General features: G+C 44.4%; 1 protein-coding gene across 1 annotated transcript; it reads right to left on the reverse strand.

Annotated features, from left to right (window-relative positions):
• Positions 1-1622: 1622 nt before the first annotated feature.
• Positions 1623-14531, reverse strand: TEKT1 (tektin 1). The gene is made up of 8 exons (XM_038759558.1): positions 14413-14531; positions 12828-13066; positions 10614-10779; positions 9222-9350; positions 7030-7173; positions 5703-5925; positions 4069-4265; positions 1623-1835 (listed from the first exon to the last, which is right to left on the reverse strand). Exons 2-8 carry the CDS (start codon positions 13015-13017, stop codon positions 1676-1678), a joined length of 1209 nt encoding a protein of 402 aa, XP_038615486.1. The 5' UTR covers positions 13018-13066; positions 14413-14531; the 3' UTR covers positions 1623-1675.
• Positions 14532-22792: the final 8261 nt, after the last annotated feature.

The raw sequence follows: 22792 nt of genomic DNA on the forward strand, positions 1-22792 counted from the left end.
CCCACTGTCGCAGGGAAAAGAGAAAGCCTCATTCCACAGCCTTGTTTGACCCCATTGTTCAGCCTGAATTGCTCCTCGCTATGCCTCATCATCCTCGGGGGTGAGGGAAGCCAAGGTAGTGAGAAGCAGCATGGCTTAGTGGAGGGAGCACAGGCCTGGGAATCATAAGGTTATGGGTTCTATTCCCGGCTCCGCCACTTGTCCGGTGTGTGACCTTGAATGAGTCACTTCCCTTCTCTGGGCTTACTATGTGCCAGGCACTGTACTAAGCACTGGTGTAGATACAACTGAATCGAGTTGGACAAAACCCCTGTTCCACATGGACTCACATTCTCAATCCCCATTCTGCAGATGAGGAAACTGAGGCCCATAGACTTGCCCAAGGTCACACGGCAGGTAAGTGGCGGAGCCAGGATTAGAACCCACGACTGTCTGACTCCCAGCCCCCTGCTCTATCCATTGTGCATGCTGCTTCCCACATTAATGGATGATTAATACCTTTACTACTACAAACAAACTTCCTTTCCCAGAGTTCCCAGTCAACCACTAGATGACAGTGTGGCTTAAATAACTCACTGTCCAGAGGCGATGCTTCAAAAAACCGTTTTTCAAGCTGAAGCTGAAGTCGCCTTGACAGTGTGTAGTTCTGAAGTGTTCTAAGGAGTTAAGAGTTAGCCAAAGATCAATTGCATCCTCTGGCCGCATTCAGTAAAGTTGCTTACAGTGAAAAGTTTTGATGACATAGGAAGCATTTGGATGGGTGGTGGTCTGGACTGTCACAGACTTAAAGGTTTTAGAGTGGAAACCTCTAAGAAGGATATTAGTGTGGTCAGAAGTGGAGAAAGTGGTGGATTTAGGGGTTGGAAAACATTTAACCTAAGCTTTTTCGACTCCTGAAATGAGTTTCCACTGATTTGGGATGACCAGTGTCAGTAGAGTTAATTGGCTGGGATAGGGAGGAATCAAAAATTGTCTTTAAATGACTGTTTCCATGGTGTTTAGTGATCTGTATTGACCGTGGCCTCAGAGAATTCATTGGGCACTTAATGTGTGCGGAGCACTATACTAGAGAAGCAGTGTGGCTCAGTGGAAAGAGCCTGGGCTTGGGAGTCAGAGGTCATGCGTTCTAATCCCGTCTCCGACAATTGTCAGCTGTGCGACTCTGGGCAAGTCACTTAACTTCTCTGGGCCTCAGTTACCTCATCTGTAAAATGGGGATTAAGACTGCGAGCCCCCCCGTGGGACAACCTGATCACCTTGTAACCTCCCCAGCACTTAGAACAGTGCTTTGCACATAGTAAGCACTTAACAAATGCTATTATTATTATTATTCTCTGTGCCTCAGTTACCTCATCTGTAAAATGGGGATTAAGACAGTGAGCCCCATGTGGGACAACCTGATTACCTTGTATCCCCCCAGAGCTTAGAACAGTCCTTTGCACATAGTAAGCACTTAACAAATACCATCATCATTATTATTATTATTATTACTAAGCACTTGGGGAATTGGCGAACTCGTTTCTTATCTACAAGGAGCTTCCAGTCTTGAAGGACTAAGCATTCATTCATTCACTCAATCCTATTTATGGAGCGCCTACTGAACAGACACCAGGGCTGGTGAATAATAATTTCTCCATTTTTATTGTCCTGATTTCGGTTGCAACCGGAGCGTTTTTCAGAAATCGCCATAAGACATGGACTCCCTCATCTGCATGCACAACACCTCATCGATGTAGAGTGTGTTCTCCTTGACCTGGATCTCTTCTTCCAGTAAAAGTTGCCTGCGGTTTAGGCCCTTCAGCTCAACCTCGGCCTGAGCCAGTGTCTCCTTTAATCTGCGGGCGAAGGGAAAACCTCATCAGTGATCCTGCACTAGGGTGCTTTGGCCTCTCACTCTCCCCTCCAGTTAGAATCATATCTCCTCCAAGAGGCTGTGTGACCCTGGACAAGTCACTTCAGTTCTCTATGCCTCAGACACCTCATCTATAAAACGGGGATTAAAACTGGGAGCCCCATGTGGGACAGGGACTGTGTCCAACACCATTTCCTTGTATTTCCCCACCATCTCAGTGCTTAGTACAGTGTCTGGCACATAGTAAGGTTTAACAAATACCACAATTATCATTTTATTATTATTATTATTATTGTTATTATTCCCCAGCTAAACCCTCTTTTCCCCTATTCCCTCTCCCTTCTGCGCTACCTACCCGCTTGGATCTATTACACTTTAACCACTTGATTTTCACCCCACCCTCAGTCCCCCAGAGCTCTAGACCATGAGCTTGCTATAGGCAGGAATGTGTCTGTTTATTGTTATATTGTACTCTCCCAAGTGGTTGGTACAGTGCTTTGCACACAGTAAGTGCTCCATAAATACAATTGAATGAATGAAAAATGCATATATCTGTAATTTATTTTTATATCTGTGTCTCCCGCTAGACTTTAAGCTCATTGTGGGCAGGGAGCGTATCTACCAACTCTGTTGAATCATGCTCTCCTAAGTGCTCAGTACAGTACTCTGCACAAAGTAAACACTCAATAAACACCTTTGACTCTTTGTCAGTGGTGGGGGATTAGACACCAAACTCCTTTTCAGATTGGGTTGGTTTCGCCCCTTTTAGATGCCTAAGCAATGTGGCCTAGTTAAAACAGTATAGGTTTATGAGTTGGGGACCCAAGTTCTAATCCCGCCTGCTGTGTGACCTCGAGTAAGTTATTTCACCTCTCTGAGCTTCAGTATCCTCATCTGTAAAATGGAGAAAAAGATACCTGTTCTCCCTTCCCTTTAGACAGTTTGGGTAGGGACTGGATCTGATCTGAAGACTTATGTCTACCCCAGTGCTTAGCAAGGTGCTTGGCATGTAGCAAGCACTTCACAAATACCGTGACCGTTATTAGGATGAAGTTTGAAGAAGCTTCAGTTTCTATTACTAACTCCAAGGAGCAGAAGAGATTGGAATAAGTATCGCACCCCCTTGGAAGTGGGTGCAGCTTATTTATCTGTTGACATACCTGTGTCCATCTATTTGATTCTGTATTTTTTTTTCATAATTTGTATTTGTGGTCTTACTCATTTTCCTACTATTTGGTGAATTTAAGCTCCCTCTAGACCGTAGCTCCTTGAGGGCCGGGAAAATATCTACCAACTCTGTTGTATTGTACCCTCCCAAGCACTTAGTACAGCTCTCTGCGCCCAATAAGTGCTCAATGAGTATGACTGATTAATTGCTTTGGGTCTGCTTAGATTGAAGCTCTTTAAGGGCAGGGAGTATCACTTGTGATTTTTTCAGTATACTCCCAAGCACCTAGTGCAGTGCTCTGCAAAAAGCAGGTAAAAAGCAAGATGCTGTGCAGAGAGTAAGGGCTCAGAACAGTGCTCTTCACACAATAGGAGACCAGTACAATGTTCTGCACACAACAGGCAAGTTAACGCAGTGCTCTGCAGGCAATATGTGCATAAGAAACTGCGTCGATGATGAGACTGAATGTCTGCTTCGGGTGACACAGAGTTTGACCTCTTAGTGCTTGCTATCCTAGGGGGAACTCTGACTGAAACTCTATAAGAGGAAGTATATGCGTGAGTGTGTGTGTGTTTGCACATACCCTTCCACACACACACACACACACACACACCACCACCACCACCACCCCACCTTGGAGAATAAACCAAAGCAGCCCAGGTAAAATGGATGTTTTTTTCCTCCTCTGACCTTTGGATTTTCATGATAAGTCCAGCCAGGAGTTATTATTATTAATTGTTAATGATTACTAATCCATTATCATCGATTCATTTTCAATTCAAGAATAGTGGTATTTGTTGAGAGTTTGCCACGTGCCAAACACCAGGCTATCAAGCAGAGGGAGATATGAGGTAATCAGGTCAGACACAGTCCCTGCCCCACAGTCTAAAGGCAAGGGAGAAGAGAGATCGAATGGCCATTTCACAGATGAGGAAACCAAGGCCCAGAGCAGCAACTTGACCAAGGATGGAGGGTGGGGACTCACGGCCCTGGACTTTCTGTGGGCAGGGTCAGGTTGGCGGAGGGTCGGAAAGGGCAGCCTCCTCACCTGTTTATGTTGTGGGTGAGTTCCTGGGCCTCGCGGATGAGCCTGAACTGGACAGCATCGCGGCACAGCTCCACGTTGGGCCGGCCAGTCCGGGCCTCCAGCCGGGTTTGGGCTACTTGCAAGGGGCCCTCTTTGTCCGCCATCGCCTTCCGCAGGGCCTCGATGTTTCTCTCCTGAGACCCTATTTCATCCATCACCTGAATGGGAGCAATGAGGAGCAGGTGAGATGAGTCAGGCCTGGTTGGGAGGAGGGAGGAACTCTATGTCCTCGGAGTCCTTCCCTCCCCACCCCCACGTGTGTCACAGCGCGGGAGCATCACACTGCCCTCCTATGTATCAACGTGGGCCTTAGAGCTTAACAAATACCATTGTTATTGCCATCATTAATTCTTAAACACCCAGAGAAAATGTATTATCAATGACAACCCTCCATTTGCCAACTCAGAAACCTTAGAGTGGAGTAAAAAATATTGGATATTTCATCCCTAAGCCAGTGGTATTCATTGCTCACATCTATTCTCATGCTCTTTTAACTCTGTCATCAACCTTATGTCACCTTGTCTCCCCCATCAGACTGCAAGCTCCTCAAGGGAAGCAGCTCCTCAAGGGAAGCAGAGAAGCAGAGAAGCAGCGTGGCTAAGTGGAAAGAGCCCAGGCTTTGGAGTCAGAGGTCGTGGGTTCAAATCCCAGCTCCACCAATTGTTCGCTGTGTGACTTTGGGCAAGTCACTTAACTTCTCTCTGCCTCAGTTCCCTCATCTGTAAAATGGGGGTTAAGACTGTGAGCCCCCAGTGGGACAACCTGATCACCTTGTAACCTCCCCAGCGCTTAGAACAGTGCTTTGCACATAGTAAGCGCTTAATAAATACCATTATTATTATTATTATAAGGGCAGGAATTTCATTTAGGTTTCTTTTCTGTCTCCAAGTACCTGGTCACATAGTAGGTGTAGGGTTTGTACTGTTGATAAGGGAAGTGATGATGGCTAAGACTTTAAACTACTAAATAGTAATAATAACAATAATGGTATTTTTAAGTGCTTACTATGTTCCAGGCACTGTTCTAAGTATTGGGGTGAATACAAAGTAATTGGGTTGGACACAGTCGCTGTCCCCCATGGGGCTCCTGGTTTTAATCCCCATTTTACTGATGAGGAAACTGAGGTCCAGACAAGTGAAGTGACTTGCCCAAGGTCATACAGCAGACAAGTGGAGGAGCTTGCATTAGAACCCAGGTCCTTCTGACTCCCAAGTTCACGCCCTATCCTCTAGGCCAAGACGCTTCTCCCAGTAATCATGTCTTTGAGGGCAGGGACCATGTCCTTTTCCTATATTATTCACTCCCAAGCATCCAGGAGAGTAGTCTGTGCAAGTGAGCACTTAGTACAGTACTCTGCACTCAAAAGACCCCCAGTCCACTGCTCTGCATCCAGTTTATTCACTCAGTAGTGTTCTACACCCAGTGGGTACCCAGTACAGCCCTACATAGTAGGTGCCCAGTACAGTGTTCTGCATACAGTGGGCACCCTGAACAGCACTCTGCACCTAATAGGAGCTGCATAGAATGCCCTGCACAGAATGGACAATAAATACCTTTGATGGATAGATTCTTAACTACACTCGGGTGGTTTTTACCTTGGCAAGGTGGATCACCAGTTTATTCTTTGCATCTTTTGTCTCATTCACTCTGTTCTTAAAAGCAACATTTACTGTGTCCAGTTGTTTACGCAAATCATGTGTCGTCTGGGAGAGGATTCTGTCGATCAAAGCCTCGAGGGTCAAAGAGTTGTTTCGTTGCTTGTCAGCTTTCTGGACGTTTATATCGGAGAATTCTACCCAATCCTCAAAACTCACAGAACTGAAACAGAACCAAAGAGAAGCCATTCCCAGAAATGTCTGAGCCAAGGAGAATTGGTGAATTCCTGGAAATCTGCCTTGAAATTTGGGGGGGGGGCGTGGCGGGGGGGAGCCATTCCCAGAAATGTCTGAGCCAAGGTGAATTCCTAGAAATCTGCCTTGAAACTGTGGGGACTGAATGATCTGCTACCCTAGAAGACATCAAATGCCTCAGCTTTAAAGTCAAAAGCACCCTTTTCTCCATCCCTTATGAATGTGCAGCATCTGGGGATTTTGATGGGGTTTGGGCAGGGAGAGGGGCCAGAAAGAGGTCAGGTTGAGAACCAGATCCTAAAATCAACTTGAAGAAACCAATTTAAAGGCTTTCCAAATGATGTGGAACAAAACATTCAGAAATAATTCCACCTCTTCCTACGTATCCTATTTGGCCTGCTTCTTTTTTTCATCCTTACTACTATGTCATCATTTGCACAGGAACGGGATCTTCACTGTTCAGCTGCTCCTGCTCTTACTCATTTAAAAGTGCAATTTTCTGGAGCAGCACGGTGATGTTATCTTGAAGGGATTTTTTTTTTAATGGATCATGGACCAAATGCAGGGAAACCTCCACAACTTGTAACTAACCTGGAGTGAACTTGGGGGGATCTCCCCAAATTTGTCTTCCCTTTCCAGGCCAGCCTAGCATAGCTCTCACAGACACCAGACGTTTGTGACATCACACATTACCCCGGGAACACAGAGTTACATAGTGATGTCATGCATGCCATTTTGCCAAAAGTCTGCTCAGACCTACAGAGTTCCTCAGGGGAGACCCTGGACATCCCCCACAATTTGTTCCAGATCTGTTGAATTCCTCTCCCAAGTCCTAGCAGACACAGGCACCACTTCCAAGCCACGGAACTCAACAGACTGTGTTACTCCATCATGTTCTCCCACTTCTGCTACTCTAGTGTGCTCTCCCAGCTCTTAATATATTTCTCTAAGCAGAACAAGCACTCACTAGATAGCATTACTTGATGGAGCGATTGATTGATCGATTGACGGATGGCTCAGAAGTCTTTCCCAAGGAGGGCTAGAGCAGAGACGAAGGGCCAAGTTTACTCACTTTGGCTCAATCTTCACTGTGTTCGATGCGTAATGGATGTCGGGGGTGTTGTTTGTGAGGGAGGAGCAAAAGTCATCGATGGAGAGAGCCGTAAACTTGTCCTTCAGATCCATTTCGAGATTGTATTTAGCTGCTCGGTTCAACCTGCAAGGTGAAACGTAAAGATGGAGCCATACCGATTTTATTTGCAAGAAAATGGGACTTGCTTTGGGGTGTTAAAGAGCCCATGCAAGGCCTAGCCCTGACCACTAGTTCAGGGGGTGGTGGAAGGCTTTTGCGTAAAAAGCCCATCGTGGCAAGGTGGCACTGTGGGTCTGGACATTGGGAGAGGTGGGTTACAATTCGAAAACTGGGTTCTAATCCCAGTTCGACCACTGGTCTGCTGAATGACTTTACCCAGGTCACTTAACATCACTGGGCCTCAGTTTTCTCATTTGCAAAGTGGGGATAAAAATCTCAATTCTCTCTCCTTCTTCGAATGTGAGTCATAAGTTGTGTAGGGACAGTGTATGATCTCATTATCTTGTCTCTAGCCTACCACTTATCACAGCACATAGTGAGAGGTTTTTTTGTTTTTTATGGTATATGTTTTCTTCTTTAAAGTCTCCTTCCAAAGGTATTCCAGGGTGACGTATCCTTGCAGGCCCCAATCATATTGCTTCTCCCCACTTATCTTTATTACGTGCCAGACATTGTACTAAACAGTTGGGTAGATACAAGCTAGTCAGGTTGGACACAGTCCATGTCCCACATGGGGTTCACTAGGTCTTTCTGACTCCCACGCTGTATCCACTAGGCATGCTGCTTCCCAGAAAATGTTTAAGAAATACTAAATAATACTAAAAAGTTAAATATGAAATAATACTTAACAGTAACTCAGTAAATACTTAAGTTCTTAGTATGTACTTGATAAATATTACAACTAAGAATAATAAAATGAAATATTAAGGAGCTTCTTCCAACTCCTCCAATCCAAACTGGATCTTGAGTTTTCTCCTAATTCTTTTAATTAGGAACTTGGAAAGCCAAAATGATCAGGGTTCCAACCAGATGTTACTGGAAAATTCAGAGGAGTGGACAGGATGACCTCTCCTCTGTAGCTATGGTCCTTATGACGTTTTGGAAGTATGAGTCATGAGAATCTGAAATCCGCTCCTCTAGCCACAGTGCCCTATTGCTTTTAACTTAGTACACATTGTCTTTGTCTTTTATGTCATTTTTGTGTTCTAATTGTTTTATCTCCTTTTAGGGAATCCATCACTAAATACTCTCCTTAGTGTTAGTATAGAAGCCCTTAGAGAAGCAGCATGGCCTAGTGGATACAGCACGAACCTGGGAATCCGAAGGACCTGGGTTCTGATCCTGACTACTTGTCTGCTGTGTGACCTTGGACAAGTCACTTTATTTCTGTGGGCCTCAGTGACCTCATCTGTAAAATGGGGATTCAGATTGTAAACCCCATGTGGGGCAGGGATTGTGTTCAACTTGATTACTTTTTATCTACCCTATCTCTTAGAACAATGCCTTGCACATAGTAAGTGCTTAACAAATACAATAAATAAATAAATAACCAGGGATTTGTTCTAATTCTCAACCATTATTTTATCCCAGCGTGTAGTACAGTACTCTGCACATAGTAGGTGCTTCACAAATCTCATCACTAATTACATTAATGATGGTATTTGTTAAGCACTTGCTAGGTGCCAAGCAATGTACAAAGCAATCAATCAATTAATGATATTTACTGAGCACTTGTGTGCTTGAGAGAGTACAATACAACAATATAACAGAGTCAGTAGACACATTCCTGCCTACAGTGTGCTTACAGTCTAGAGGGGAAGAGAGAAGCCCTGTGATAGATACAAAATAATCAGGTTGGACACAGTCCCTGTCCCATATGGGGCCCCCAGGAAAAGTGAGAAAAGGTATTGTATCCCCATTGGATAGATGAAGAGACTGAAGCCCAAAGAAGTGAAGTGACTTGTCCAAGATCACACAGCAGACAAGTGGAGGAGCTGGGATTAGAACCCAGGTCCTCTGGTTCCCAGGTCCGGGTTCTTTCCACTAGGCCATGACCGCTTCCCACTCTACAACTCGCACTGGATCCTTTCGGCTGACTCCAAAAGAATATTATTTCAGGAAGTCCTGCAACCCCAAGTCTTCCCCACTGGTGGTTGGGAGCTCCCCAGTACCTGATCTGCTCCGATGTTTGTTCCAGGGTGCGATCCAACAGGCTCATCACCGCCTGCAGGACTTCAACTTCTTTTATCAGCTCTCGCTCCACCTCGTCATGGACAAGGTCAATTCCCACTCGCTTCTCCCTGGCCGCCAGAGAGAGGGAAGGAGAAGTGAGTCATCTGCCCACCATCCCTCGGAAACAGATTCATTCATTCATTCAATCATATTTATGGAGCTGAGCACTGTACTTGGTGCTTGGGAGAATACAATAGAACAAATAACGACACATCCCCCGCCCACCATGAGCTTACATTCTCGAGGAGGAGGCAGATATTCATAGAAATAAATAAATAAATTGCAGATATCGATATAAATGCTTTGGGCTGGGAGGGGGGATGATTGAGTGGCATTTGTTGAGCACTTACTCTAATAGGCATTGTATTTTTTTCTGTGGTATTTGTTAAGCCCTATTACTATGTGCCAGGCACTGTAATAAATGCTGGGGGAGAGATAAGCTAATCAGGTTGGACAAAGTCCAGGTCCCACATGGGGCTCACAGTCTTAATCCCCATTTTACAGGTGAGGTAACTGAGGCTCAGAGAAGTTAAGTGACTTGTCCAAGGTCAAACAGCAGATATGTAGCACTGAGGCACAGAGAAGCAAGATGACTGGCCCAAGGTCACATGGCAGACAAGTGGCAGAGCCAGGATCAGAACCCAAGTCCTTCTGACTCACAGGCCTGTGCTCTAGCCACTAGGCCTGCTTTCCTCTGGCTACAGCAATCCTGCCTCTGGTTGCCCAAAGAAACATCAAAATACCAACTTTGGCTTCTCCTAGAAGGCAACAGACTGTAAGCTCCTTGTGGGCAGGGAACATGTTTACTAACTCCATTGTATCGTACTTCCCTAAGTGCTTAGTTTGGTGCTCTGCATACAGTAAGTGTTCAATAAATTCCATTGATTGATAGAGAAAGCCTAGAAAGTAACCTCAACCTTACAAGACAAAAAACATAAATTTAGGGGTGGGGAAGGAGATGAGGGGGCTGATAGCATCTATCAGTAGTATTTATTAAGCCTGTTAGTCAGTTGTATTTATTGAGTGCTTACTGTATGCAGAGCACTGTGCTAAGCGCTTGGGAGAGTACAATATAACAATATAAGAGACATATTCCCTGCCCACAACGAACTTTACCATGTGTAGGGCACTGTACTAACCGCTTGGAAGAGTAAAATGCAAACAAGCTGGTAGAAACATTAGCTGACCACAAGGAGTTTACTGTCCAGACAGTTTTTTAGTCTTTGTGCAGAATACAGCTTCAATACATCTTTTCTAAATTAGTGTCATCCTTTACAGTCTCCCACACAACGTATTTAGTGATTCCTGGTCTGAGGAATGTTTTCCCTCACCTGTATGTCAGGCACTGCTGAGCAATGAACAAGGATTCTTTACAATTCTCAAAGGCTTTCTCCAATCTCGTCTTAAAATTCAGCAGCACCTCTGTCTCGTTCACGAGCTGCTCAAGTTTGTCGTCTAACTCTTTCTTCCAGAACTTTATTTCCTCGAGTCTCTGCTCTGCCAGACAAGTGGAAATCTCTAATTATTAAACAGTTTCAGCCAATTTTGAACAAGGTTTCTCCAGTCCCAGACTTTTTTTCAGCCCGCAGTTGAGCCAAGTTTTCAATTAGATGCTGGAGGACTGGATTGTATAACTGCCAAGGGCTTGCACAAAATTCCTTCTCTACTGGTAATGGGGTCAAACTGTGCTGTTTTCCCTTCCAACCCAAGTCTCCTTGACCTGAAAACTTCTTGATTCCTGTCCATTTTTCTCAGTGATTTGACAGGGTGCAATTGCAAATGTCTTAGGAATAATAAATGGCCTTTTCTACATCCTATTAACGGTGCAAATCCTCTTAAGCACAATTGATGGCACCAGAAATAAAAGTGAACGCTTGGATTAGTAGATGAAACCAGGGGAGTTGCACTCTTCTCCTCCTCCACTTCCTCCTCCTGCTCCTCCTCTTCCTTTTCTCCTCCTCTTTCTCCTTTTCCCCTTTCTCCTCCTCCTCCTTTTCCTCTTCCTCCTCCTCCTTCTCCTCTTCTTCCTCCTCCTCCTTCTTCTCCTTCTTCATATCATTATTAATTTATGGTATTTGTTAACTACTTATTTTGTGTAAAGCACTGTTCTAAGCCCTGGGATAGACAGAAGTTAATCAGGTTGGACCCAATCCCTAATTGAGGCACAGAAAAGTCAAGTGGCTTGCCCAAGGTCACACAACAAGCAACGGCAGAGCCAAGTTTAGAACCCAGGTCCTCTGACTCCCAGGCCTGTGCTCTTTCTGCTAGGCCACGCTGCACAGTTAGAACATAAACATAAACTAGAACATATACTAGAATGTAAACTAGAATGCAATGTTGTCATCTCAAAGGATGATGGAATGAGATACTGGCAGAAAAGATGAATAAATCATGGTATCTATACCATCATCTTTGCCTTATTTTATCGAAACACATCATCATCACCTTATGCTATTCAAGAATTGTGCCCATATTGCTTTCTACCAACCTCTACGTTTTTATTCCATCTGTGTGGTTGAGTGACTTGCCCAAGGTCACACAGAAGGCTAGTGGCAGAGCTGGGACTAGCACCCAGGTCGTTTGACTCCCAAACCCAAACTCTTTTCCCCAGCCTCCCAGACATATTTAGTACAGTGTTCTGCACACAGTAAGCACTTATTGTTCTTAGAAAAGTTCTTGGCACATAGTAAGTGCTTAACAAATACCATCATCATCATCATCACTTAATAAACACGATTGAATGAACATACTGATCCCCCCAATCCAATCATTTGAAATGAACTGAATGTTTTTAAGGGTGTCTTTACAGGTTGAGTGTATGCATTTAGTTCTGCCATAACATGTGCTCCATTACACATTTTTGACAAGAGCACTGTTAAGGAAATAGGGAACTTTAATCTGACACCATGAACCTGTTTGGATACAGCGTAATGCGAACGTAACTGCGCGGAGCATTGAAGACAGTGAATACTATCAATCAATCCATCAGAGAAGCACGGGTCCGGGAGTCAGAAGACCTGGGTTCTAATCCTGGCTCTGCCACTTGCCTGCTGTGTGACCTTGGGTAAGTCACTTGTCTGTGCCTCAGTTACCTCATCTGTAAAATGGGGATTAAGACTGTGAGCCCCATGTGGGATAGGGACTGTGTCCCATCCAATTAACTTGTATCCACCCCAGTGTTTAGTACTGCCTGACACATAGCACGTGCTTAAAAAATACAATTTTAAAAAATCAACACAAGTTTCCCTTTACAGCACAAAGCACTGTACTATGTGCTAGGGGGAGTACAATATAACAGAGCTGGTAGACACACTCCATACCCCTCTAGACTGTAAACTCACTGTGGGCAGAGAATGTATCTGTTTATTGCTATATTGAACTCTCTCCCCAGTGCTTCATACAGTGCTGAACACACAGTAAGTACTCAATAAATACGATGGACTGACTGATTAACTGGCTGCCCAGTATTATACATTTTTCTTCTTTCCCAGAAAGGGCATTCCCACCCAATCACAGCCAGAGAGTAATAGGATGTCTCTGATTACCTATTTTCTTGTTGACATCACTTTGACTTCTCCGAGTTGTCTTTTCGATCTCATCCACCAGCCTCTGACTCTCCGCTACGAGGCGTTCAGATCTACACCTCTGAGACTCCGCACCATTATACTGGTGCTTGTTAGCGATGTGCCACTCTGGGGTCAGGAACTTGGGTGGGACCTGCAGTAATCTGGCCATTGGACTCTTCCAATGTCCTGAACGAAAGCCGGAAGAAAGACAGATGGGCCTGGAAAGGGTGAAACCATTGATTATTGCATTTATTTTCTAGAAATCCATGGCATTTATGGAGCACTTGCTTTTCTATGGTATTGAATCACTGTGGTCTTTCTTAAGTACTGTCCATGTGCCAGGCACTAAATACAAGATAAATCGGGTCCGACATGGGCTTATGGTCTGTATCATTCTATTCATTCGATTGTATTTATTGAACACTTACTGTGTGCACAGCACTGTATTTGAGCGCTTGGGAGAGTATGACATAACAATAATCAGACTCATTCCCTGCCCACAATGAGCTTAGAATCTAGAGATGAGCTCATGGTCTAGAGATGAGTTTAAAGTTTAAGTAGGAGGGAAGACAGGGTTTGAATCCCGACTGAGCCCCCCCTTTTCCTCTCCTCCTCCTCCCCTCCCCATCATCCCCCTCCCTCCCTCTGCCCTGCCCCCTTCCCCTCCCCACAGCACTTGTGTATATCTGTACATATTTATTACTCTATTTTATTAATGATATATAATTCTATTTATTCTGATGGCATAAATCAGAATGTCTCCCTCTTCTAGACTGTGAGCCCATTGTTGGGTGGGGACCTTCTCTATATGTTGCCGATTTGTACTTCCCAAGCACTTAGTACAGTGCTCCGCACATCGTAAGCACTCAATAAATACGATTGAATGAATGAATTAATGAATGAATGAATGAATCCCCATTTTGCAAATGAGGGAACAGAAGCACAGAGAAATGATGATGAGAGTATTTGTTAAGCACTTAGTATGTGTCAAACACTGTTCTAAAGTGACTCGCCCAAGGTCACACAGCAGGTAAGCGGTGAAGCCACGATTAGAAACCAAGTAGTCTGATTCCCAATTACTCTGCCCACTTTAAAGCCTTATTGAAAGCACATTGCCTCTAAGAGGCCTTCCCTAAGTCCCCTTTTCCTCTTCACCCCCTCCCTTCTGTGTCGCCCTGACTCACTCCTTTCATTCATCCCCCCCCACCCCCACCCCTTCCAGCCCCACAGCACTTAGGCCCATATCTGTCATTTATTTATTTCTATCAATGTCTGTCTCCCCCTCTAGACTGTAAACCCATGGCGGACAGGGAATGGGTCCGTTTATTGTCTTATTTGGACTCTCCCAAAGGCTTAGTACAGTGCTCAGCACACAGTAAGTGCTCAATAAATATGAGATTGAATGAATTCTCAGGATCACGCTCTTTCCACTAGGCCAAGCACTTGGATACGGGGTTAAAAGTTACTACGTGAAAGGCACTGCCCCGCGCCCCCGGCCCCCCGTCTCTGTCCGGTCTCCCCCTCCCCTGTCTCTCTGCCCGTCCAGCTGGGGCTCTGCGATTACCTCGGCGCGCTGCTCCCCAATTTGGCCAGACCCCGGGGAATCGAGGGGGGCTGCCTTGGCTCCGAGGGGCGTTTGTCGGGGGAGGGGTGTCCCTGAACGCGCCCCCGGCAGCTCCCCGGACTCCCCCTGAACCTCGAGCGGCGCCGGCCGGGGGATGCAAACACCGCGGTCGCTATGGGAACCCGCGGTGCGTCGTCATGGCAACAGTGGCTAGGTAGCTGTCGCCGCTGGGTCCCAGAACGAGCAATATCCGCGGTGCCGGCGAAACGATCGCTTCGGGCTACCGAAAACCCCGCGGGGTTAAATGTGCTATCTTCTCCCTTTCCTCTCACCGTCCTTTTTTTAAGAAATGGTATTTGTTAAGCGCCTATTACGTGACGGACACTCTTCTAAGCGCTGGGGTAGATCCAAGTTAACCAGTTTGGACACAGAACCTGTCCCACATGAGGCTCACAGTCTTGACCCCCGTTTTTCAGATGAAGAAACTGAGTCACAGAGAAGGGAAGTGACTTGCCTCGGGTCACACAGCAGACAAGCGACAGAGCCGGAACTAGAACCCAGATCCTTCTGACTCCCGGCCCAGGGCTCTAGCCACGACACCGCAATGCTTTTCATCCCTTCTCATGGGATTTAATTTGGATGTGAACGTTTTCTCCCCCTTTTTTTATTAGGGAGCAGGGGAGAAAGGATCTGCAAAAGTACCCTCGGCAAGTATTGTGACTAACTCGGGAATTTTCAAAAAAAAAAAAGGAGAGAGACAATCTATATCAGATGAAAAGATGAGGTCAGGGATTTGGAATTCGTAAGGTAGATTAGCAGACAAGTCCCAGCAAGCTGAAGTAGATTGTGAGCTCTTGGTGGGCAGGGATTGTCTCTCTTTATTGCTGTATTGTATTTTCCCAAGCGTTTAGTAGAGTGTTCTGCACACAGTAATTGCTCGATAGATATGACTGATTGAATGAATTAATGAATGAATAGGGAGAGGACAGAGAGGCAGGAGATAGGGAACTAAACAATCAAGAGGCTTCTTTCCAGCTAGATTTCAAGCTCCTAGAGAGGAGGGATAATGTCTTCTTTCACCTCTGTACTCTCCCAAGACCTTACTACAGTGCTTACTTAGAATGAGAGTACCATGTGGGAGAGAGATTGAAACTGACCTGATTAAGTTCTAGCTACTCCAGTGCTTAGTGCAGTGTTTAGCACATAATCAGCACTTAACAAATATGACTATCATTATTATTATTATCATTATTATTCTGTGCATAGTAAGTGAAAGATAAGTGAGAAGTAAGGGAGAAGCAGCATGGCTCAATGGAAAGAGCATGGGCTTTGGCGTCAGAGGTCATGGGTTCAAATCTCGAATCCGCCAATTGTCAGCTGTATGACTTTGGGCAAATCACTTCTCTGTGCCTCAGCTACCTCAACTGTAAAATGGGGATTAAGACTGTGAGCCCCTCGTGGGACAACCTGATCACCTTGTAACCTCCCCAGTGCTTAGAACAGTGCTTTGCACATAGTAAGCGCTTAATAAATGCCATCATCATCATTATTATTATTATTATTGTTATTATTATTATTATTATCTATCTCAGTACTTAGTACAGTGCCTGGGTACATAGCAAGCATTTAACAAATGTCATTTAAAAAGTTAGTGAGCAAAAAATTCCACTGATTAACTTTTATTGATCCTGGAAGGAGAGAAAATGGGAAAGAGATAGACATTCCTACAGGGCCCTCTAATCAGAATTTTGTTCTTTCTTTCACTGGAAGATTGAGCAACAGATTGTGTGGGCCATTTTTAATCACATAATCATATCAAGCACTTACAGGGTACAGAACACTGTATTAAGCACTCAGCAGAGTACAACAGAACAGAGTTGGCAGACACATCCCCTGCACACAAGGCGTTTAGTCTAGAGGGGGAGACAGACATTAAACTATGGATGTGTATGAAAGTGCTGTGGGGCTGAGAGTGAGGTGAATAAAGGGTACAAATCCAAGTGCAAGGGTGAAGCAGAAGGGAGAGGGAGTAGGAGAAATGAGGGCTCAGTTGAAGAAAGGTCTCTTGGGGGAGATATGATTTTAATAAGGTTTTGAAAGTGGGGAGAGCGATGGCCTGCTGGCTCTGAAGCAGGAGGGAACTCCAGGATAGAGGGAGGGGGTGGGCGAGAGTTCGGCAGTGAGATAGATGAGATCGAGGTACAGTGAGAAAGTTGGTATTAGAGAAATGAATTGAGAATGCCGGATTGTAGTAGGAAATCAGTATGGTAAGATAGGAGGGGGCAAGGTGATTGAGGGCTTTAAAGTCCATAGTAAGGAGTTTCAGGTAGAGGTGGAGGTGGATGGGCAAAATGGATGGAACAGTTTTGTAGAAAAATGATCCGAACAGCAGAGTGAAGTATGGATTGGACTTGGCAGAGACAAGAGACAGGCAGGTCAGCAAGGAGGCTGATGCAGTAATAAAGGTGGGATAGGATGAGCGATTATATTAACGTGGTAGCAGTTTGGGTGGAGAGGAAAGGGCAGATTTTAGCAATGTCGTGAAGACAGAACTGACAGACTTTGGTGAAAGACTGAATATGTGGAGCAAGTGAGATATGAGTCGAGGATAACACCATGGTTTCGGACTATATGAAATAGGAAGGAGAGTCGTAGCGTCTGTAGTGATTGGGAAAGTCAGCGAGAAGAAAGGGTTTGGTGGGAAGATAAGGAGTTTTGTTTTGGACATTTCAAGTCTGAGGTCCAGATAGAGATGCCCTGAAGCCAGGAAAAAATACCAGATTGCAGAGGAGAAGAATCAGAGATGGAAATGTAGATTTGGAAATCATCTGCATAGAGACAGTAGTTGAAGTCATGGGAGCCAATGAGTTATCCAAGGCCATGCATAGCATATAGTAATTGCTTAGCAAATATGATGATTATTATTATTGCTATTATTATTGTAAAATAATGTTCCGTCCTTGATTTTTTTAGTATCAGCTTGTTTCCAATCTGTGGAGTCCTATTAGAAAGATCAAGGGTTTCCACTAGGGGACAGTGTTGTCAGCAAAGTTCCCTCTTCTAGGAATAATAATAATAATTACGGTATTTGTTAAGAGCTTACTATGCGCCAAGCACTGTTCTAAGTGCTGGGGTAGATACAAGGAAATCAAGTTGTCCCACGTGGGGCTCACAGTCTTCACCCCCATTTTACAGATGATGGAACTGAGGCACAGAGAAGTGAAGTGGCTTGCCCAAGGTCACTCAGCCAACAAGTGGCAGAGCGAAATTAGAACCCACACCAGCTGACTCCAAAGTCCGTGCTCTTGCCGATAAGCCACGTTGTCAAGGCCCTAACTTCAGCTCCTTATAATAATAATAATAATAATGGTATTTGTTAAACACTGTACCAAGTACCAAGCACTGTTTGTCCTTGGTCAAAATGGGCAATTAGTTAATATGCACACGGACGACAAAAAAAGGAAAAAAAATCCCTCTCTCTCCACCAGTAAATCTCACTTCAAAACCAAAGGTTTAGAACTACTATGAGATTTTTTTTTTGAAGAGAGGAGCAGCTAGTGGTGAGAGAATGAGCCTCGGAGTCAGAGGACCTGGGTTCTAATTCTGATTCTGCCACTCATTTGCTGTGTGGCTTCAATACCTGATCTCCCTCCTTCTTAGGCTGTGAGCCCTATGTGGAACAGGGACTGTGTCCATCCTGATAAACTTGGGTCTACCCCCGCATTTAGCACAGTGCTTGACACCTAGTTAGTGCTTAAAAAAAACCATAAAAAAAAAAAACTTAGGGGAAATCAGAAGCAAAGGACCCTTGTACCATGTGGGCATTGACAAAAAAGAAAAAACTTGTTCTGTTCCTGACTTCAATTTTTCAACCCAATGAACCCATTTAAAAGCAGCTCATGCTTTTGGTAATGGGATTAAGGTGTAGCTTGTCATAAAAATAAATAATAATAATAATTGTGGTACTTATTAAGTGCTTACTAGGTGCCAGGCTCTGTTCTAAGCACTGGGGTAGATACAAGATAATTGGGTTGGTCAAAGTCCCTGTACCACAAAGGGCTCACAGTCTTAATCCCCATTTTACAGATGAAGGAACTGTGGCATAGAAAAGTGAAGTGACTTGTCCAAGATCACACAGTAGGCAAGTGGTGAACCTGGGTTCAGAATCTAGGTCCTTCTACTTTTTCCTGATTACAGTTGGCAGTCTAATCAGTCAATCAGTGGTATTTTTTGAGCACTTACTATTCATTCATTCATTCAGTCATATTTATTGAGCACTTACTGTATGCAGAGCTTGGAACTAAAAGCTTGGGTGAGTCCAATACAATTATCCAGGAGAGAAGTTTTGAACTATCTTCTCCAGTAGAGTGTAAGCTCCTTGCAGGCAGGGAAGGAGTTTGTGTATCTGTTAATAATGATTAATAATAATTATGTTATTTGCCAAGTTCTTACTATGGGTCAAGCACTATTCTAAGCACTGAGGCAGATATAAATGAATCAGATTGGACACAGTCCTGCCCCACATGGGACTCACAGTCTAAGTAGGAAGGGGACTAGGTATTGAATTCCCATTTTACAGATGAAGAAACCAAGGCACGAAGAGGTTAAGTGACTTGCCTAAAGTCACACAGCAGGCAGTTGACAGAGCAGGGATTAGAACCCAGGTCCTCTGACTCCCAGGCCTGAGTTACTTCCACTAGACTAGGCTGATTTTTTTCTTGTATTTAAGCACTTCGTATGTGCCAGACAAAATACTAAGCACTGGGCCTCACTTACCTCATCCGTAAAATGGAGATTAAGACTGTGAGTCCCAGGTGGGTCAGGGACTGGGTTCAGCCTGATTATCTTGTATCTACTAAGTGCTAAGTACAGTGCTTAGCACACATTAAAGCACTCAAAAAATACGACTGAATGAATGAATCCTTCAGTGGTTCATACAGCGCGCAAGTGTTTAACTCGTACCATTAACAAAAAAACAAACAAAATAAACAAACAAACAAAAAATGCAGCCTGGCCTAATGGAAAGAGCCCAGGCCTAGGAGTCAGGGAACCTGGGACTGGGACTAAACCTGGCTTCTCTGGATCTCATCTGTAAAATGGGGATGAAATGCCTGTTTCCTCTCTCCCCTTTAGACTGTGAGCCCCATGCGGGACAGGGACAATGCATGGTCTGCCTTCCCAGCGCTCAGTATGGTGCATGTCACACAGTAAGCACTGAATAAATACGACTGATGGTAAGCCCTAACAGATACCACTACTATTATTCTTAGATAGCAGAGTTCAATAATAGCTGCAGATGACAATCTTAAACTCCGGGCTGGGTTTCTCTGGTGCAGGTCAGTTCAAGGCCTGCAAAGTTCGTAAGCAAACGTCTCATTTTCACAGATAGAGTAACAGGAGGAAATGTGACTTTCATTTCTGCCCCGCAAAGCCTTTAACATGTATTTTTGGACTAATAGATGAGCAATTTGGCTTGTCATCTGCTTGAGTAACTCCCAAGTCAATTTACACATAGTGCACAGAATCCTTCCCTGGTTCCCTGATTCCCAAACACTGTACAACTCCCTACGTTTCAGGGATCACTTTTAGCATGTGACTAATTTTAGATTTCAGTGGATCATATTTATTGAGTGTTTACTGTGTGCCGTGCACTGTACTAAATGCTTGGGGGAGTGCAATTCACCAGAGTTGTATATGATTGATTGAACTGGTAGACCCATTCCCAGAAGGAGTTTACAGTCTAGAGCAGGATACAGATATTAAAATAAATTATGGATATGGACATAAGTGCTGTTAGGGCAGAGAGTGGGATGAATAATGGGTTCAAATCCAAGTGCCAGGGTGATGCAGAAGGGTGATGCATTATGCGTCAGAGCAATGGTCCTCACCCAGTCTAGGGTTCCGCTTTGATCTGAGTCCCAGAATTGACTTGGAAGGGCAGTGTGATGGTTGCATCCCACCCCTCAACATCAGTCAATGAATTAATCAATATGAGGTATTTATTGAGCACTTGTTTGTGCAGAGCACTGTACCAAGTCCTTAGGAGATGCAGTAGACTTGGTAGAGGAGTCCCCTTTCCACAAGGAGCTTATATTCTGGTGACATCCAAAATGGCATTCAGGTCTCTTTCTGTTTTTATACCATCTTCTAACCCACATATGTAACTGCTAGATGGCAAGCCTCTCGAGAGCAGGGATCATCATCACCATCATCATCAATGGTATTTATGGAGCACTTACTATGTGCAGAACACTGTACTAAGCATTCATAAGGTGAAGGTGACTCTCTGCACCTGTTGGCTCCCAGAGTCTGAGAAGAATAATTTTATTGGAGGGTGTCAGGCTACACTCACATAACAACCTGTCATTGCTGTCAACACTATTAGCATCCTTATAGAAATCACAAGTCTGTTCTTCTAGAGAAGCAGCGTGGTTTAGTGGAAAGAGCCTGGGCTTGGGAGCCAGAGGGCATGTGTTCTAATCCCGGCTCCGCCACTTGTCAGCTGTGTGGCTTTGGGCAAGTCACTTCACTTCTCTGGGCCTCAGTTACCTCATCTGTAAAATGGGGATTAAGACTGTGAGCCCCACGTGGAACAACCTGATTACCTTGTACCCCCCCCCCCCCACCAGTACTTAGAACAGTGCTTGGCACATAGTAAGCGCTTAACAAATTTTATCATTACCTGTGAGAAGTAGTGAGGCCTAGTGGATTAAGCATGGGCCTGGGAGTCAAAAGGACTTGGGTTCTAATTCCTACTCCACCACACATCTGCTGTGTGACCTTGGGCAAATCACTTTGCTTCTCTGGGCCTCAGTTACTTCATCTGTAAAATGTACTCTCCCAAGTGCTTAGTACATTGTTCTGCACACAATAAGAGCTCAATAAATATGATTGAATGAATAAATGGGGATTAAGAGTGTGAGCCCCATATTGGACAGGGACTGTGTCCAAGCTGACTGACTCGTTGACTTGTATCTACCCCAATGCTTAGATCAGTGCTTGGCACATAATTATTATTATTATTTTTGCCCGAGCTCAGCATTCCCTTGCTTACCTTACTCTTTTCTTTCTCTCCATTCCCCTGTATTACAGTCTGGGTTGCTTTTGATTTAAGATACCTCACTCAAACCGCAACAGTAGTTTCTGACTCATCTGACCCTTTAACCCATCCACTAGATTACATGCTCCTTGAAAGCAGGGATCATGCCTATCTTCTATGATGAACTCTACCAAGTGGTTAGTACAGTGTGCTGCTCACCATAATTGCTCAATAAATGTTCACTGACTGCCTGATTGACTCACTAAGTGTTTGGCATCTATCAGCATTAGACGTGAAAGGTCATTGTTCCAGGCTGGATTAGATAAAATCAAGAAAGCTCTTTCCTAGGTTTCTCTATATTGGAAACATTTTTTTTTCCTGAGTAAAAAAGGTAACAGTGATTAAATCCTGGGGCCCACTGGGAATGTTCCAGAATGAAACTCCAGTGATGCCTGATTCCAGACCCCCCATTTTCTTTTAATCACATGCTTTCAGACCGGTTAAGCCTGCTTTAAAAAGTAATAGAAGAAAAGAAACAAACTGAGGTCTATCTTTAAGGGAATCTTAAAGAGAGCAGCTTTTGAAAAAAAACACAGGATCTTGGTTGAGGTAAAATTCAGTGCACCCTGAGGGAAAATGCCTAGCTGAAGAGTAATACAGAAAATAAACAACCCTGAAGAGCTGCGAGGCAGGGCTTTTTTTTATTTTGAGAGGGGTTGGGGGGGATTGGAAATTAAATCTGTTAATCCTTAAAACTGTTCTTTCTCCACATTGTGAAATGGAAAATGTTGTCACTTTGTCAACCCCAGATGTAGTTCATTAAATTGTATTTTGTTGTTGTGAACCAATAAAATACTGGGGATGGCTGCAAATATCAGATTGCCATTATCAATCAATCAATGGCATTGAATGCTTACTACGCGCAGAGCATTGTAATACACGCTTGGGAGAGTAGGATACAGCAGAATTAGCAGCAACACTCCCTGCCCATAACAAGCTTGCAGTCTAGAGGGGCAGTAAATGGCTAAAAACCCTGCCCCAGTTTCAGCCTACGCGATGGTGAAAATCTAAAAATTTAGGCAGACGAGCATTGTTTTGTCATTTTATTGAGTCATCTCTGACCCTTAGTGACTCCAAGGACACATCTCTCCCAGAATGCCCCACCTCCATCTGCAATCGTTTTGGGCAAAAGAAGCATACAGTGTGCATTTCCACCGCTATTAGATTGTAAGCTCCTTGAAGACTGTGAACATGGGTCTTTCCCTGTTATATCCTATCAAGTGTTTAGGACAGTGCTGAGCACTAAGTAGGGACTTAATACCATCTATGGATTGATCAATT

Source organism: Tachyglossus aculeatus, chromosome 17, assembly GCF_015852505.1.
Source record: "Tachyglossus aculeatus isolate mTacAcu1 chromosome 17, mTacAcu1.pri, whole genome shotgun sequence".
Lineage (NCBI taxonomy): Eukaryota > Metazoa > Chordata > Mammalia > Monotremata > Tachyglossidae > Tachyglossus > Tachyglossus aculeatus.

Bases quoted from the DNA above. Each gene is read 5' to 3' on its own strand.
- TEKT1 (XM_038759558.1), bottom strand. From the start codon at position 13,017: ATGGCCAGATTACTGCAGGTCCCACCCAAGTTCCTGACCCCAGAGTGG. The intron at 10,780-12,827 runs GTAATCAGAGAC...CTTGTCTGGCAG, and splicing joins TGATGTCAACAAGAAAATAG to AGCAGAGACTCGAGGAAATA. The intron at 7,174-9,221 runs GTACTGGGGAGC...TTCACCTTGCAG, and splicing joins CAAACATCGGAGCAGATCAG to GTTGAACCGAGCAGCTAAAT.